At 39.5% G+C, this 18,723-nt stretch overlaps 1 protein-coding gene across 1 annotated transcript; it reads left to right on the top strand.

The window, feature by feature from the left end:
• The first annotated feature begins 273 nt into the window (after window positions 1–273).
• Ssb-c31a (single stranded-binding protein c31A) lies at window positions 274–18,411 on the top strand. Its single transcript, XM_068375708.1, has 4 exons — window positions 274–422; window positions 6,641–6,721; window positions 14,510–14,696; window positions 17,605–18,411. Exons 2-4 carry the CDS (start codon window positions 6,662–6,664, stop codon window positions 17,685–17,687), a joined length of 330 nt encoding a protein of 109 aa, XP_068231809.1. The 5' UTR covers window positions 274–422; window positions 6,641–6,661; the 3' UTR covers window positions 17,688–18,411.
• Window positions 18,412–18,723: the final 312 nt, after the last annotated feature.

An 18,723-nucleotide genomic window follows, 5' to 3' on the forward strand; every position in this document is an offset into this window, starting at 1 on the left:
TAAATCTCTTTATATAGTTAAAGTATTTTAAGTTCAAAGTTGTAGTAAATGTTTTAAAGTTGAACAGGCCGATGTAAATCTCTTTATGTAGTTAAAGTATTTTATTTTTCCCTGTTGAAGCCCTTTGGCTTAAAACATCCTTCTTTCAAACTAGGGTTGTAGCTTAGCAATTGATGATGATGATAATAATAATAATAATAATAATAATAATAATAATAATAATAATAATAATAATAATAATAATAATAATAATAATAGTTTGACATCAAGTCAACAGATGGCGCTGAAGGTAACGCGCTTCCCTAAATGGCGACCTGTTTCTCTCCACACACATAGATCTTTTAACCGCCACACGAAGTTCACGAAGATAGAAGCTTCTCAGACAACACGCCGAACCATTTGCCGACTCTCGTTTATTACCGGTAAGTGGGTACAGTAATTATAAATTTATGTACCAATGTGATATTTTGAAAGACTGTCCTTTGTGAGAAGGCATCACAAAAGAACGAGAGCAAATTGTAAGTGAAAAATTTCTCGTATCCATTCGGTGGTGCGGTCGGTAGGCCATTTGCAAATTTTACGAATCTTGGTATTTACTTGATTATTATTTATGAAGCTCGTTTTATGGTAGAACGTCACTAAGAATATGTCTCATTTGTAATTATATTTATTATTTATGTCTTCGTATAGTACTTATAATTTTTTCGCCTTATTCCTGAACCATATTTTTCCAACCGATTATTTCTCGCCATTTACCGGTATTGCAAATTACATTTGTTTCAATGGCCCCTAATAAATGACAGTTTGGGTAAGAACCCACCGGAAAAATGGATTTTCGGGTTGGGGAAACCCAAAATTTGAGTTGGTTACATAATTCTTATGGGGCCAATATGCATATTTCGTAAAACTAGATAAGTACACATGCCGGTATTCACCAATATGTCATGGGGAAAGATCTTGCAAATGCATATAAAACTTAAGATGTTGCAGAGTATTTATAACTGATTAAGCAAATTTTCTATTCTATATAATGAATAATGATGATTCTATTTTTAACCTATATTAGTTATGTAATGTAGAAAAATACATATAACAAAAGCGCTGGGTGGGTTTATTACGAAAAATTACCAATACACATGCTGGTATTCATTTATTGCTATGGGGAAAATATTTGAAAATGCATGTAAAACTTTTGTCGTTATAAAACGAAGGTAACAAATTTATTTTATTTCGTAACCTTTATTGGTTGTATATCCAAAATTTGCAAATGAAAACATTGGTATTGTAATCAGTCTACCAATCTCAAAGACTAAGAAAAGACGGTGTAATAATGTTGATTGATATATTAGAAATGTACTTTCCTTCATGGTCCCCTTCATGGAAATTAATTCTGCTTGTGAACAACAAGTTGCGCAAGTGTTTGGACCGTCATTGTCTGTAAGGCTGCAAGGGAATTGGGTATTATTACGGTCGGGGAAACCTTTACTAGTAAAAACCAACTATTCCCTATAGAAAAGGGCCCGTTTCCTTTAAAAATGACACTTATTTTTGTCGCATGTAAATACATTATGTAGTTGAAGAACTAAAACATGTAATGGGGGTGTATGTATGATAACGACTAAGAATGTTGCAGTTTAAGGGGCGGTCGCCCCAAGGTTAGTAGGTTAGGACATGGGCTTGTAGGTTAGGTCAGGGGGAGGAAGTTTAGGTTATTTGGGGCCATTTTTTAAGCACAGGTGGAACTGGCCGCTGATATACAAAGGCTCCATGTATTGTTTTTCTTTCCACAGTACAGTGGTACCTCTACATACGAATTTAATCCGTTCCACAACCGACTTCCGATGTAGAAAATGTTCGGTTGTTGAAACGAATTTTCCCATAAGAATACATTGAAATAGGATTAATCCGTGGTTGAGCCCAAAAACCTATGATAACTTCTTAATAAACCACTACACATAATTTCCCATGAGAATAATGCACACTAAATTAGATAATAGACATGTAAAAAAGAAGAATTATCAATAAATGATAAATAAGAAATGGGTTTTTAGCGTCGCTTTACCTTAGAAGATCCAGCGCAGGTGTTGTTGGTCTTGCTACGCAGAGAGGAGACGGACGGGCGGCGAGGAGGTAGAGAGGTTAACTACGATAAACGTACACTACCATAACTTATTCTAACTTACACTGAGTGAACTTTAACATAACTTAGCTTATTTTTTTTTATTTTTATATTTTATATTTTTTTTTACATTTTCTTTTTTTAATTTTAATCACTTTCACTCTACACTTAAAATTGATTGAATTTTTTTCTCTTCACTCTTTGCTGTTTTCTTTGAACCACTTCCTTCCTCTTCATCACGAGTTCGCTTCGTAGTTTTTTTTTTTTAAAGAAGCTATCGATAGAAAGTTGCTTGGTACAGCTCTTCAGATTGTTTCGAAAATAAGTTAGGGAAAAGGGAAACTTCATCAAACTGCGTAACTACACGACAAACCTGCAATTTCTTTGGATGGTATTTGTCGATGAAGTCGACCACGTCTTGATATTTTCCTAACACCTCTTTTATTTGCGCCGAACCTATTGCAAGTTCACTCATACGGACGCCACGTTCATGCTTTTCAATAATTCCTTGCTTTACTTCTAAAGAAAGCATTCCCTTATTCCTTTTCTCACCACTACCACTTGCGAAGCTAAGCGTTTTAGGACCCATGATTTACGTAAAATACCATAAAAGGATGAACGTAAAAAATCACGATTAAAACAGTTGATAGCAGAACGCACAGGGCACAACCACACGAAGCCGAGAGAACGGAGGAATGTCCCAGGCCACACTAATTGAGGGTCCCTCCGAGGTCGAAGTGCTGCCTTCTATCGGCGGAAATAAAAAACACATCAGGCGCTATGAGCACTGACTACGCGTATGAGTATTGTTTACTTCGGGTGTAGAGTAGGAACGTGTTCGAATTGTACTTCGCGTGTTGAAAAATTCGGATACAACCGTTACGACGAAAATTGCTTACTTCATATGTTGAAATAAAATTCGGGTGTAGAGTAAAAAATTTGCTCGAATTTTACTTAGGATGTTGGAAAATTCGGATGTAGATACGTTTGGATGTAGAGGTTCCACTGTATTGTAGTTTATTAGCGTCATAGGTAAGGTTAGGGATGGAAAGTAGAAAACCCCCCCTCAAATAAGTAGAGATGCCCCAGCCCCAATATTAGGTTAAGTGGCTGTGGGTAGGTTAGCCAATACAGTATCTTTATTTTGCTCACTGCTTGTTCCCCCAATGTGGAACCCTATTTATTGTTTTTTTTTGTTGGGGACAACACATTTTCGTCAATTTTATTATTCAGAGGAAGGACAAACGCATTGGGCTTGAATATAAAAAAAGCCATCAAGATGGAAATATAAACTGTGTATTCTGTGATGTAGAAGAAAATGCTAACCACTTTGTTATATTGTCCACAGTATAGTGATATACGAATAAAAGCAATTGAGCTCAAACAACCATACGAAGAAGATAGTGCACAAACAGTTGGAAAATTCCTTTTTTGTGAAGAAAATATTGAAAATAAGAGAAGTGTACTACAACAAATGTGGATGAAAAGAGAAAAACTAGTGAAAATAAGGCACACACAAAACTAAAGACGCAGAGGGCGTGGTTGCAAAGGCAAAGCCTCAACCTGAACCTGATCTGATCTGGTGTCCCATAGCTCTAAAATTACTCATTTCTGTCTTAAATAAATATTAACCCTTTTACCCCCAGGCTATTTGGAAATTTCCAACCCTTAACCCCCAAGGGGTTATTTTTTTTCCAGCACATTTTGCTGTATATTTTTTTTAAATTGCTCTAACAGCCTTAATTTTTGTCATAGAGAGGTCAGGTTGGTCTCATTTTCTTGGAAAATGCCTGAGTTTTCTAAAAAATAAAAAAAAAAAATAAAAAAAATATGATAAAAAAATAGCATTTTTTTTTGCAAGGACGTACCGGTACGTCCATGGGAGTAAAGGGATGGCTTTTGTGAAATGTATCAGTACCTCCTTTGGGGGTAAAAGGGTTAACATCATACAAAAAACAATTTTTGTCGAAAAACCAGTCTTGGCTGAAACTGGTTTTACCCACCGGATGTAGATTAATTGATTTTATCCTCTTGATGTTGTTTTACCACAGTCTTTCTTCTCCTCCTGACCTCAGTTCTAGCATGACTGCTGTCGATAAAAGACGTCTCCCGGAAGGGAGTTCAATCTATTTTAAAATTTTGTGTAATTTCATTAATTTTGGTAATTGGTTATATTTTTAATACTTATTCCACAGCAGAGCAATGGTTAAAACCTAAGGTAACGAGTTTGAAAAACGTGTTATGTATTTTTGTAGAAATTTTTATATTGTTTACTAATATCAGAAATGGCTAGTAAAGTCCAATTGGGTTGCATTATATTGGAAGCTACTGGTATTATTTATGATCTGTCTGTAGCACCTGGTAAAGTGGTTTTAGGACGACTTGTCACCCTCGCAAAGTCAGTTTTTCTTTTGTTCTAGGGTTTCAAGTTTACTCCACCCCTGTCAATTCACTGCAGTTATTGTACAGTGGACTCGTTGTAGATCCCAAAAATGTCAGTGAATTGGTTAGGGAAGTTTTGATACACAGTACATGCCATTCAAGAAGTTCAACCAGGTCGCTTGAATGTTAAGATGATTGTTCTTATACGTATACAAATCTTTGGTCCTTTAAAATAGGGAATGTGTCTTTAGCTGAGCTGAAAGGGGTTTTAAATTTGTTAATGAGGTAGCTAACAACAGGTGGTGAGTGCAGGCGAGGAGCCCTGCTGACCTGTTGTGCCCATACCATTCCAAAATTGGTTGTCTACAGAGTTCAGTTCCGGCACTGAGAGACTGTGCCGAGCATCGAACTGTGTGTGTGTAATTCGACCACTTAGATAAAATCTCACTCCTTAGACTGTCGGGCAGCCAGCAGAATTCCACATTCTTTTGACAGCAGGCTGCTTAAATTGACAAGATAACTAGTTTCAGTTTTATAAGGTCTTCTCCCTCCTTGCTTGGTGGATGATGTGATTCTTTTCTGACTGTAGCAGTTCTGCAATTGTTCCGACACGAATGCAAACCCTCATTCTTTTACAAGAAAATTGATCAACAAACTCAGGTTTGTATCTTCTTTGTCTGCATCTTTTCCCACCTTTATGTGGGGTCGATGTTTCTGGCCAGCTTTCTCCATCTACATCTATCCCACACTTCCTCACCAGTTAATCCCTTTGATCGAAGGTCATCCTTGATACAGTCCATCCACCTTCGCTTTGGTCTGCCTCTCCTCGTTCCCTGTACCTCCATTTCCATCACTCTCCTCCCAATATACTGTTCCTCTCTTCTCATGACATGACCATACCACCTCAGTCTACTTTCTTGGATCCTATCTGATAGGTCTCTAACTCCTGTGGTACCCCTAATTACCTCATTCCGTATCATAGGAAGATTATAAATTGCTATATAATTTGTCATGTTCCTGTCAGTAATCCCTTAGGGTTTTCAACTGGGTTGAGAGTTGGTCCATTATGTCTCGGTCGTCATCGCTTAGAAAAGGTTACCGATCCCAGATTCAGGTTCCCAACTTACAAACATTTGGAGATACATACATATTCAATTTAAATTAACCAAGATAAGATGAAGAAATACTAATAAAACTATATATCATTTAGCACAGTAATTAAAACGACATTTGTAATAGGCCGATAAATATTTCGTGTGAAACCCGACTATTTATTGAATTTTGTAGCTGGAAATCATAGGCATGGGATTCAGGTTAGGACAAAATTGAACAAAATATGACCACCAAACATCTCCTTGAAACCTGTAAATTTTTTTGTAAGTTGAGGACCTCCTGTACAAGCTCTTATCAGACTGTATCTGGGCCTGTTATCTTCTGCAGTTCAGCGTATTGATTGAAAGTAACAATAAAATAGGTGCATCTGCTCGAGAGATTATATGATAAAGGATAATTGTATTGTATTTGACTTATTTTATTTGAATTTAAGTGATGTTTGGGGGAGTAATTCTACCCTATTCCTTATGGCAAATCTTGATACATATTTTAATTATCTTTCAGTTTTGATTTACAGTTATTAATCATATTATATAGCTGGTTGACTAGACACTCATTGTTTCACTCCACTACTACTGACCTTGACTAATCAATATTTTAAAAATTATATTAGGTATGATATAAAATCTTTCACATTTAGTCCATACGTTTTGTTATAATTTTCAAGTCAAGTTTATGGTTTCTAGAATTGTACAAAATTATAAGAATTTATGGTAGGAATATAACCATTTATATTCACCCCCTCCCCCATAAAGGTTCCCAAGGGTCTTAATTTCTGTTGAATGTGTTTTAATTTTACTACAGTCGATCACTTTCAGGTCTTAATTTTGATATTTTATGTTCAAGATTTTAGAAAATTACTGCTTTTTTCATTTAAAACCTGGAAATTAAAAATTATTCTGCGATGTATGGTGAATTTAAAAAAAAATATAGTACACTTCAGCTTTATTTTCTCAATTATTTATTTTAATCCTGTATTCTGTTATGTAATTACTGCGAAATCCTAAAACAAATTTTTTATTATAGGTTTTTCATCTAATCATCAAGATGCCCAAACACAGCAAAAAAGACAGCAGCGATTCAGACTCAGATTCTGGTCCTGATGATGTGAGTATAATACACATGAGAGTTGTGTTTTCAGTAAGCACATTAAACTTGCATGCAGTTGTGGACGGGGTTTAGACTTGATGGATAAACTACAATACTGTATACCATTTTTTTTAATATCCCTGTTTGTATTCATACAAATGCTAGGTACTGCAATTTTTTTTTTAAGAGTACTGTATATATTACAAATGCTTTAAAATAACCATGAAATGGTGAATGCAACGAACACCTGGGATAAGAGTCATAGTTGGGCGGGGAATTCATATCTTCCATTATATCTATTTCATTACTGTAAAAAATTTTGGGTACAAGTCCATTATTGGGTAGATTGAATTATGCAAAATTAAAGAAGGGTAGGAAACATGATTATAAGGTTGAACTAAGTTTGAATTTCGCCTTATAAGATGTTTCGAGCTATCTTACTGTTACTATCTTAATTCTACTATGTACGTAACTATCCCTGTTATGTGTGATTTGGACAGACTAATACCATATGTGATTTGGAGACTAACCTTTTCTATGGTATACATCCATAAACCCACATGAAAACAAAGTGTATACTATATTGTAAATGTTTTGTTTTGCATAATAATTTCTTATAAATTTTTTGCCAATTTGTAGTGTTAGTAAGTTTGACAATGGTAAAAATGATAGTAAATACACCTCTAACAGTTTTCAGTAAAAGATGTAAAGAGTTTAACCCTTTTACCCCCAGGCTCTTTGGAAATTTCCAACCCTTAATCCCCAGGGGGTTATTTTTTTCCCAGCACATTTTGCACTATTTTTTTCAAATTGCTCTAACAGCCTTAATTTTTGTCATAGAGAGGTCAGGTTGGTCTCATTCTCTTGGAAAATGCCTGAATTTTCAATATTAAACTTACCCGATAATCATGTAGCTGTCAACTCCGTTGCCCGACAGAATTCTATGGAGGGATACGCCAGCTATCACAATACTAGAAGGGGGTGTATTTACCAGCGCCACCTGTGGCCAGGTACTCAAGTACTTCTTGTTGACACCTCCTCAATTATTCCTCTGTCGTGCTTCCGGCAAGACGTTCTGGGATACGCTTATGTTCTTGGAGTATTTTCACGACTTTGGTGAAGTATTTCTCTTTGATTTCGGCTGTCGCTTTACTGGAAAACTTCTATATTAGCTTAGTTAGCTTTTGGAATTAATTTGATTAATTTTGGTGACGAGAGAGTATGAACTCTCGTTCACCTTTCAATGGCCGACCCTTCCCTTAGACGGAAGTGTTGGTGTCTAAGAGAGTATAGACTCTCTTTCTTAATTTTGCTTAACAAAAGTTATAGATTTATTTTATATCTCTCCGCCTCTTATAGGCCTCTTCGATTAACTTCCTTTTATTATAAACTCATTAAAATTAATTTTTATATTTGTTTATATTCGACCTTCCTAATAGTAGGCGGTCTTTTACCGAAGTTAATAAACTTTGAGCCCGTCATTTCGGTTTTACCTGTTAACATATTATGCTATTTCCGCCACAGAGTTTGAAAGATTTTCTTTGACAGTCTCGTACTGTTTTCAAAGTTGAACTAACGTTTTGTTTTGTCTCTGCAGTTGTTGACGTTCAGAACGTTCTCCTTGCACTCTATCGTTACGATAGAGAAAGAATGTTCACGGTTTCACGTTGCAGTAAGAGTAACCGTGTCTAGCGTTTTGTTCATTCTTTCTTAACTTAATGGTTTTGATCCTAATAAAGGAACTTTTCAGTTTTTTTCCTTTAACAATAATATGTTTTAACGATATATATGATTGGGCTCTTCTCTCAGGTTCTAAGTCAAGAGAGAGAGAGAGAGAGAGAGAGAGATAGAGACGGAGGGAGAAAGAGGATAAACGTTTCATTCAAGCCTGCCAGGCGTACGAGTAACGTCGTTATCGTTTTTTGCTCTTCTCCCTAGTCTCTTTAGGGGAAGAAACTAAACGTTTCTAGAGTGATCTAGTGTTTAGTCTCTTTCCAACCACTGAATTATCTTTCATTAGATTTTTCTGTTACATTGTAATTCTGTTTTCGCAATTACTAACTTTGAGAAAGGATAGAATTGCGTATTTCAGGTACAAACCACTTAAAGTTCAGTGAAATAAGTGCAAACAGAAATCAAAGTGATAAGTGATTAGTGCGTGAGGGTACTTTTGTGCGCGCCAGTTGTCCTCCCAGTCCGGGACCTCTTGCAAGCTCCCAAGCCCAGGGGAGAAGCAATGTCGAAGGGCATAAGGGTTCAGCAGGCCTTGATCGGCGCACAGAAGTATTCTCGGTGGTTGTGGGCGTGTCTTACCGAGACCGTCACTCCCACCCGCAGACGATTGAGCCCTTATTTTGCTCGTCTGCAGAAGAGATTAGGGGAGAAAATAAAGGCAGAGTAACGCTGGTCTCAGGTCTCAAGACTTCTTAAACGTTAAGTCCAGACCTATGCCAGACGTACGAAGTTAAAGTTCACAACCCGAATGCAGTCATTGGGTTAGCTCTGACTCTCCTCAGTCATCAGTTGATTACACTCCGCCTAAGAGGAGTAAGGTTCTGCCACAACAGATCTCTGCTGTTAAGGCTTTACCTCAGCAGAACTTAGTGTCTGCCGACCCCAAGTTAACTCTACTACAGTCCATGCAAGCACAGCTTTCGGACTTGATGAGTGAGTGTCGGGCTGAGAGTGTTGCTCCTCCGCCTCCGCCTACACTCCCTCCTCCTACACTCGCTCCGCCTGATCACAGTACCATCTGCCAGGCGTACGATGTTGTGGACTCTACTACAGTCCATGCAAGCACAGCTTTCGGACTTGATGAGTGAGTGTCGGGCTGAGAGTGTTGCTCCTCCGCCTCCGCCTACACTCCCTCCTCCTACACTCGCTCCGCCTGATCACAGTACCATCTGCCAGGCGTACGATGTTGTGGACTCTACTACAGTCCATGCAAGCACAGCTTTCGGACTTGATGCGTGAGTGTCGGGCTGAGAGTGTTGCACCTCCTGCACTCCCTCCACCTGTTCTCGCTGCACCTGTGCTCGCCCAGCCTGCACCTGCTCCGCCTGTGCTCGCCCAGCCTGCACCTGCTCCGCCTGGTCGCAGCACCATCTGCCAGGCGTACGATGTTGAACCACTTTCGGAGTTTGCTGTTCACAGTGTTGTTCAGCCTCAGCCTTCTTTAAGGCAACCCTTGCTTTGGGATCAGGAGAGTTACACTCTTCCTCCTCCTCCCCTTGCTGCTCCACCAGTGGTGCAACTCTCGGTTGGGGTACAACAACCTCTCCCCTCCGTGAGTCTGTCTGCTCAACCAGCGCTGCACCGAGTTCAACCCTCCATGCACTTGCGCCTCAGGAGCCTCAGCTTGCTAGAACTTTACCTTGTTCTGCGCAGCCTCAACCTTCTCATGCTCCACTCATCTCTCAGGAACAGGAACGGACTACTCCGCCTCCGTCCTCCGCTCAGCTGGTGCAATCCTTGGGTGCAACTCTTGCTAGGAGTCAACCTCCTTCACCCTTGCACCTGCCTTCTGCTCCGTCTGTTGTTCAGCCTATGCAGTCTGAACCTCAGGTTTTCCCTCAAGTTGAGGAAACCTCTGTTGTTGTTCCAGCTCGTTCTGACTCTGCTGTTCAGCATACCATGGTTTAAACCCCATGCAAGCATGCATAAAGCACTCTAGCACTGGTCATGGAATTTCTGAGAAATGTTAAACGCCATGCACACGCTCTGCTTTCCTTTCAGCAGGCTCTGCTTACAGCAGGCTCTGCTTACAGCAGGCTCTGCTTACTACATGCTCAGCATTCAGCATGCTCTGCATTCAGCATGCTCTGCATACAACATGCTCTGCATACAGCATGCTCTGCATTCAGCATGCTCTGCATACAACATGCTCTGCATACAACATGCTCTGCATACAGCATACTCTGCATACATCATGCTCTGCATACCTTACCGCATGCTTCTCAACACATCTTGGGTTGTTGCCAACTCACTAGACTGTCAAGCAGTTTCATAACGTTGCCTTCTAGTCTGCTGCTTTGCACCAGTGAACCCTCACTCAGAGAACTTAGCTTTTCTAGGATAAGGTCCCTGTAGATGAGAAAGTTCTTTTCTCCCTCCTTCTGATATTCCCTTGAGGACTCTGTCATTTGGAGGGAGCCTTTAGCTGCATAACCTCTTATGGACTTTTATTTAAGCATAACATGCTTACAGGGAAGGTAATGGTTACACTTCAGCCGCTAATCCCGTCTGTTACCACACCTGCTCCCATAGACCTTGAGCTGTGTTGCATGACATGCAGTCCAAGCTTAGTCCTTGTTAGAGGATTTTTTTGTTTACGGAGTCAATGTGTCACGGGGAAGACGTTCAACAACCAACAGAAGGGACTTGTTGTGACGCAGTGGGCAACCTCAGCAACCCGTTAAGGAGTTGTCTGTACGACCCAGACAGTCTAGACAGATTCGGGTTGTCACTGTACTTCCTCGCTTGCCCATGATTGACAGTTTACAGACTGTGCAGCAGTATCATGATCTTGTGTCCGGCTCCGTCAGACGACTGGCTTTTAAGAGCTCCCTCAAGTCGTCGCTGTCTGGAGATTTTCAAATGGACTATGGATCTGACCAAGGAACTGGGCCTCCTGGTCAATTTTGAGGAGTCTCAGCTCGTTCCATCCCAGACCATTGTCTCCTTGGGTATGGATCTTCAGAGTCGAGCTTTTCGGACTTGTCCGTCGGCCCCAAGGATCTTCCAAGCCCTAGAATGCATCCAGAGCATGCTGAGAAGGAACCGATGCTTAGTCAGGCAGTGGATGAGTCTAACAGGGACACTTTCATCGCTGGCCCTGTTCATCGAGTTAGGGAGACTCCACCTCCGCCCCCTTCAGTATCATCTAGCTGCTCACTGGATAAAGGACATGACGCTAGAGACGGGCTCAGTTCCTGTTTCCGAAGAGATGAGGTCTACTCTAACGTGGTGGAAGAACAGCATTCTTCTCAAGGAAGGTCTACCATTGGCTGTTCAGACCTCCGACCACCGTCTCTTCTCGGACGCATCGGACACGGGCTGGGGTGCGACACTGGACGGACAGGAATGCTCGGGAACATGGAATCAGGAGCAAAGGACACTTCACGTCTATTGCAAGGAGTTGTTGGCAGTTCATTTGGCCTTGATAAACTTCAAGTCCCTCCAGCTTAACAAGGTGGTGGAGGTGAACTCCGACTACACCACAGCCTTGGCTTACATCTCCAAGCAGGGAGGGACTCATTCGAGGAAGTTGTTCGAGATCGCAAGGGACCTCCTCATTTGGTCAAAAGATCGAAAGCTCACGCTGGTAACGAGGCTCATTCAGGGCGATATGAATGTCATGGCAGATCGCCTCAGCCGGAAGGGTCAGGTCTTCCCCACAGAGTGGACCCTTCACAAGAATGTTTGCAGCAGACTTTGGGCCCTGTGGGGTCAGCCAACCATAGATCTATTCGCTACCTCGATGACCAAGAGGCTCCTCTTGTATTGTTCTCCGATTCCAGACCCAGCAGCAGTTCGCGTGGATGCCTTTCTGCTGGATTGGTCCCATCTCAACCTGTATGCATTCCCGCCGTTCAAGATTGTCAACAGGGTACTTCAGAAGTTCGCCTCTCACAAAGGGACACGGCTGACGTTGGTTGCTCCCCTCTGGCCCGCGAGAGAATGGTTCACTGAGGTACTGCAATGGCTGGTCGACGTTCCCAGGACTCTTCCTCCTAGAGTGGACCTTCTGCGTCAACCTCACGTAAAGAAGGTACACCCAACCTCCACGCTCTTCGTCTGACTGCCTTCAGACTATCGAAAGACTCTCAAGAGCTAGAGGCTTTTCGAAGGAGGCAGCCAGAGCGATTGCCAGAGCAAGGACGACATCCACTCTCAGAGTCTATCAGTCTTTATGGGAAGTCTTCCGAAGCTGGTGCAAGGCCAATGCAGTTTTCCTCAACCAGTACCAATGTAACCCAGATTGCTGACTTCCTGTTACATCTAAGGAACGTAAGCTCCCTATCAGCTCCTACGATCAAGGGTTACAGAAGTTTGTTGGCAGCGGTTTTCCGCCACAGAGGCTTGGATCTTTCCTCCAACAAAGATCTACAGGACCTCCTTAGGTCTTTTGAGACCTCAAAGGAACGTCGGTTGTCCACTCCAGGCTGGAATCTAGACGTGGTCCTAAGGTTCCTAATGTCATCAGGATTTGAACCGCTCCAATCAGCCTCTTTTAAGGACCTCACATTAAAAAACTCTTTTTCTCGTGTGCTTAGCAACAGGTAAAAGAGTAAGTGAGATCCACGCCTTCAGCAGGAACATAGGTTTCACATCTGAAACGGCTACATGTTCCTTGCAGCTCGGTTTTTTGGCTAAAAACGAGCTTCCTTCCCGTCCTTGGCCTAAGTCGTTCGAGATCCCAAGCCTGTCCAACATGGTGGGGAACGAACTGGAGAGAGTACTTTGCCCAGTTAGAGCTCTTAAGTACTATCTAAAGGTCAAAACCATTACGAGGACAATCAGAAGCCTTATGGTGTGCTATCAAGAAGCCTTCTCTACCAATGTCTAAGAACTCAGTTTCTTACTACATCAGGCTTCTGATTAGAGAAGCAAATTCTCATCTGAAGGAAGAAGACCTTGCTTTGCTGAAGGTAAGGACACATGAAGTGAGAGCTGTGGCTACTTCAGTGGCCTTCAAACAGAACCGTTCTCTGCAGAGTGTTATGGATGCAACCTATTGGAGAAACAAGTCAGTGTTCGCATCATTGTATCTCAAAGATGTCCAGTCTCTTTACGAGTACTGCTACACCCTGGGTCTATTCGTAGCAACGAATGCAGTAGTAGGCGAGGGCTCAGCCACTACATTCCCATAATCCCATAACTTTTTAACCTTTCTCTTGAATACTTTTTATGGGTTGTATGGTCGGCTAAGAAGCCTTCCACATCCTTGTTGATTTGGCGGGTGGTCAATTCTTTCTTGAGAAGCGCCAAGGTTAAAGGTTGTGATGAGGTCCTTTAGTATGGGTTGCAGCCCTGTATACTTTAGCACCTTTGAGTTGATTCAGCCTCCCAAGAGGAACGCTGCGCTCAGTAAGGAAGACGATCTTATTAAAGGCAGAGTAACGGTTCAAGTCGACTTCCTTACCAGGTACTTATTATTTCATTGTTATTGTGGATAACTGATTATATGAAATATGGGATACTTAGCTATCCTTTAATCTTGTACACTGGTTTTCACCCACCCCCCTGGGTGTGAATCAGCTACAAGATTATCGGGTAAGTTTAATATTGAAAAATGTTATTTTTATTAATAAAATAAATTTTTGAATATACTTACCCGATAATCATGATTTAATCGACCCTCCCTTCCTCCCCATAGAGAACCAGTGGACCGAGGAATAATTGAGGAGGTGTCAACAAGAAGTACTTGAGTACCTGGCCACAGGTGGCGCTGGTAAATACACCCCCTTCTAGTATTGTGATAGCTGGCGTATCCCTCCATAGAATTCTGTCGGGCAACGGAGTTGACAGCTACATGATTATCGGGTAAGTATATTCAAAAATTTATTTTATTAATAAAAATAACATTTTTTTCAAAAAATTATCAAAAATATGAAAAAAAAATTTTTTATAGCATTTTTTTTGCAAGGACGTAGCGGTACGTCCATGGGGTAAAGGGATGGGTTTTGTGAAACGTACCAGTTGTGTATTTGGTTTGCATTATTAGAATGTAAAACCCGAACTAAGCCTTCAGATTACAATTCTCATCAATGTTATTCTTATAGCGACTTAATTTTTGCATTCCAGGTAGCCCCAGCCCCAAAGAAACTGAAGGCAGGAGGTGAAAGTGCAGCCAAGACAAATGATAGCGGTGAGACTTATTTCGATATTGATGGTCTCAAGAGGGTTACAGTACGTGAATTCAAGGGACGCGTTTATGTCGATATTCGTGAATTCTATGAAAAGGATGGCAAAGTTCTACCAGGCAAGAAAGGTGAGTCTCTCTCTCAACAATCAGAAACTAAATCCATCAGTAAGAAAGAAATTAAAATCTGGACAAAGAGTACTTATATATTTTACTGCAATAGTTATTGGCCATATATATTTACACCGTTTTATTTGGAGGCGATAGGAGGGTATAGTACTGTAATATTTGCCTATTGATTATTCACTGTGTAGCACACTTTGTTAAAAACTTAGTTATCTTAACTGCGAATGAATGGCAGATTTATTTTGAGAGCCCATGAATTACTAATGGAGTATACTCCCATAAAAGAAAGAAGCTAGAAAAGGGATGGGTTTCCTTGCATTTTGAATGGGAGAAATGAGCACAGTAACATTTTTCATACCTCATGAGGGTCAACCGCAAAGTTTGGTACATAATCATCAGCCTTTACAAAGTGTAATATAGACTAGTAGTGTAATATAGACTAGTGAGAAAAGGAAATGAGGAAATTAATGAATAAAAAATATTTTGGGAACAGTAATATCCAAATAGCCCTGTCATACGTAAACTTTGAAGAGAGACTTACGTTAATCTGTTCAACAAGGAAACATTTGCTGCAAGTTTGAACTTGAAGTTGTACTGATTCAACCACCAGACTAGGAAGATCAGTCGACAATCTGTTCACAGCTTGAGTAAAACTTAGAATACTGTGTAGTGTTTAAGCCTTATGATAAAGCAAGGCCGTTAGAATTAGCTGTATACTTGGTACTACTAAGTACAAGCTGGTAGAGTCTGGGAAGATCTGAATGCTAGGATGGTCAGTTATAAAAAGTCTCATGCAACATTCGTGAAGAACTCGCTGAACACGATGCTAGAGATTAGTATCTAGATCAGGAGTAAGAAAGTTAATAGATAGTTTTTTCCCAACAAATTAAGTTATCAGGTTAAGATCAGACAGGAGAACAATACTTGAAACAAGGTAGAATGTAAGACTTAAAACATTTCCAAACGATAGATTGATCACCAAAAATCTTCAGAAGACTTCCTCAATAAGCCAGTTCTCGTGCAATTGATGAAGACACAAACCAAATATGTTTCATATATAAATTTACAATAAAGAATCGCCTAAAATGATCAAGCCTTGAAACTTACGTTAGTTACAAAGTGATTCAGCAACCCCAGTTCTACATTCAAGTTATTAAATTTATGTAGAGTGAGACATCATCTGCAGCAAGTTTTCTTAGGCCAAACCACATATGCATATTTATTTTGGGACCTAGAAAACTATTGCATTCCTATACTGTAGTTACTAGGGGGCTATTCAACAACTACCATTATTTGCAATCTATTAGTGTACTTTAAAATTCAATAATGTTACCTGCTCCAACTGTTTGAGTTTGGAAAAAAGGGGCCTCTGATTATAAAACTCAAAGGCAACACAAAAATAAAGGCCAATCGTACAAACTTTCTGACCTCAATCAAGGGATTTCAGGCCATCCCCTGCTTCAATGGTACATTATATACCATTGTTATTTCTTGTTACTGTCTTTATTAAAATTATGAAGCCCTATTTTTTTTTTCCCAGGAACACTTGATATGATAAAGGTTTCTAATTCAATTTTCCCTGTAGGAGTGTAGTGTTGTCTGTGCACTATGGGTCTTATTTAACAAGCTTTACAGCATTCCTTTGTCCCATAGCACCACTTGCTCTATATCCTACTTTACTTAATTTCTTTTATTGTTTCTTACGCCTTACTGTCTAAACTCTTCAAACTTTAACCTCGGTGTAGTTGACCTTCGGGTGCTGATTGGCCTCCCAAGCTCGGTCTGGGTGGCTATATAGCTCAAATCCATAGATCTAATCTAACCCAGTTTCTAGTAACGTTGTACTGTATTTGTGGAGCATCACCTATAAATTGAAGATTACTGGATTTTATATATAATTATTTATCAATCTTGAGAATGATTTCATAACAGCATCCCACTGAGGACCCCCAACTTAAATGAATCTGTGCCAAAGGCTAGTGAAGCAGGTAACAAAAAGTTAAGGCTTTCGAGTTAGCATCTTTTATTGAACTCCCACATGGCCACCCAATTTACTCAACTTTTCCTTGCCAAAAGTTCCATTTTATTTGGGAACTGATCATTTTGGCAAACCTTTGAGATTGTCGAGATGTTTTTACCAGAGGGATGTGGTTTAACAGCTATAATCTAACATTTAACCCATTCATTGGTTTTGCCCAAATGAAATGTGATACATGAAACCAACATATCTGTACTTATTGTGTGGGACTATAATTTGATGAAGTGACTGATGTCTTCAAAGCAACTTTGTGCAAAGGGCTTGGCTTGTTTTCTATACCTTAATGTGTTCCCCTGTTAGAGGAGACATCTTAATCTTGAGAAAAAACTAACCTGGAGGTTCTGTGGTGGCTGATACGGTAACATCCCTGACTGGTAAACCAGATAGGGGTTCGAGTCCCACTCAAACTCTTTAATTTCTTTGGTTGCTGTAACCTCACCATCCTTATGAGCTAAGGAAGGGGTGTTTGGGGGAGCCCATAGTTCTATTTGCCGAGTCTTCAGTCGCCGTTGCCTGGTCCTCCTTTGTCTTAGCTTGGGTGCTGATCATATGATATATGGTCAGTCCCTAGGGCATTGTCCTGCTTGATAGGGCAATGTTACTGTCCCTTGCGTTTGTCATTCATGAGCGGCATTTAAACCTTAATCTTTCAATGAAGTTTGTTAAGGACCTTTTCTCATTAAGTAGCTTTTCTTTTGTCTTTTTAGTTTACTTATTTTGTAATGCTGAAATATTAATAGTTTCATTCCTGCCTAGTATATAGTCTTATTTCATTATACTGTATGATGTTTTATTGTGGAATAGAATGATAATACTGTTTAAAAAAAATCAAAAGTTTAATAAAAAAAAATAACTCCATTATTCCTATTTCAGGCATATCCTTATCTACCTCTCAGTGGGGTAAAGTGAAGTCATTGATGGATAGTATCGATGGAGCAGTCGATGGACTACGTTAAGAGTTTCTTCGTGCGACATCGGGTGGGGATTTTGATGAGGGATCTGACTAGTTTGCTGTGAGATGATGATATAAAACACTGAAGTTAATTTTGTTTATAAAATGCCTATAGTATATGTAACTTGTATCTTAACTTGTATCTCCTGCACAGACGGAAAGATTTTTTTTTCTCATCAGTATTCAAAGGTTAAATAGAAATGTGAAACTTTGTTAGTGAATACAGAATTTAATTTTTCTTAATTTGGATGTTATATATTATCTCCTGCAGACATCATGGAAAGATTTATTTTTTTTCTCGACAGTATTCGAAGGTTGAATGGAAATGTTAATTTTTGTTAGTGAATACAAATATAATTTTTTTTTCTTCATTTGTAGGAAATTATATATTTTTTTTCATCAATACTGAATGTATATTTGCCTCAAATTTTCATAAAGGTAAAATCATTCCTCACTTTTCATAAGTTATTTGTTATTCGTCTTTGATAAATTTTGATGTGAATGTAAGTTTGCTTTCATGGCTGTATTTAAGAAGTGTGAGCAAGGAGTTGTGATTATGTGAAGTAGAAACAATACAGACATTGTTCCATTAGTTTCTACTTGTCTAGGACTCGACCATTCCTTGTAATACAAGTCTGTAATGACAGAATGTAGGGCATAAGGATTTTTTTTATTTTGATAGCCATAGTAAATTTATCTCATCAAAATGAATAAAAATCATAATTAGATAGTGCTAATTTTTCTGTCCTTTGTTTCAGGAAATGTTTTGGGATTAATGCTGATATTTTCTATCCTTTATATTTGAGGTAAAGTTCTGAAATATCCTTTTACAGTACAAACTATTTTTGCTGGGGGGCATAAACTGTTATGTGGTCTCCTAGGACTTTGTTAAGGGCTAAAATCCAGTATTACATTATTGCCAAAGAAATATAGTCTCCCCTGCTCTAGGGCCAGAGTATAAATAAATATAGTCTCCCCTGCTCTAGGGCCAGAGTATAAATAAATATAGTCTCCCCTGCTCTAGGGCCAGAGTATAAATA

This window comes from Palaemon carinicauda, chromosome 6 (genome assembly GCF_036898095.1).
Source record: "Palaemon carinicauda isolate YSFRI2023 chromosome 6, ASM3689809v2, whole genome shotgun sequence".
Taxonomy (NCBI): domain Eukaryota; kingdom Metazoa; phylum Arthropoda; class Malacostraca; order Decapoda; family Palaemonidae; genus Palaemon; species Palaemon carinicauda.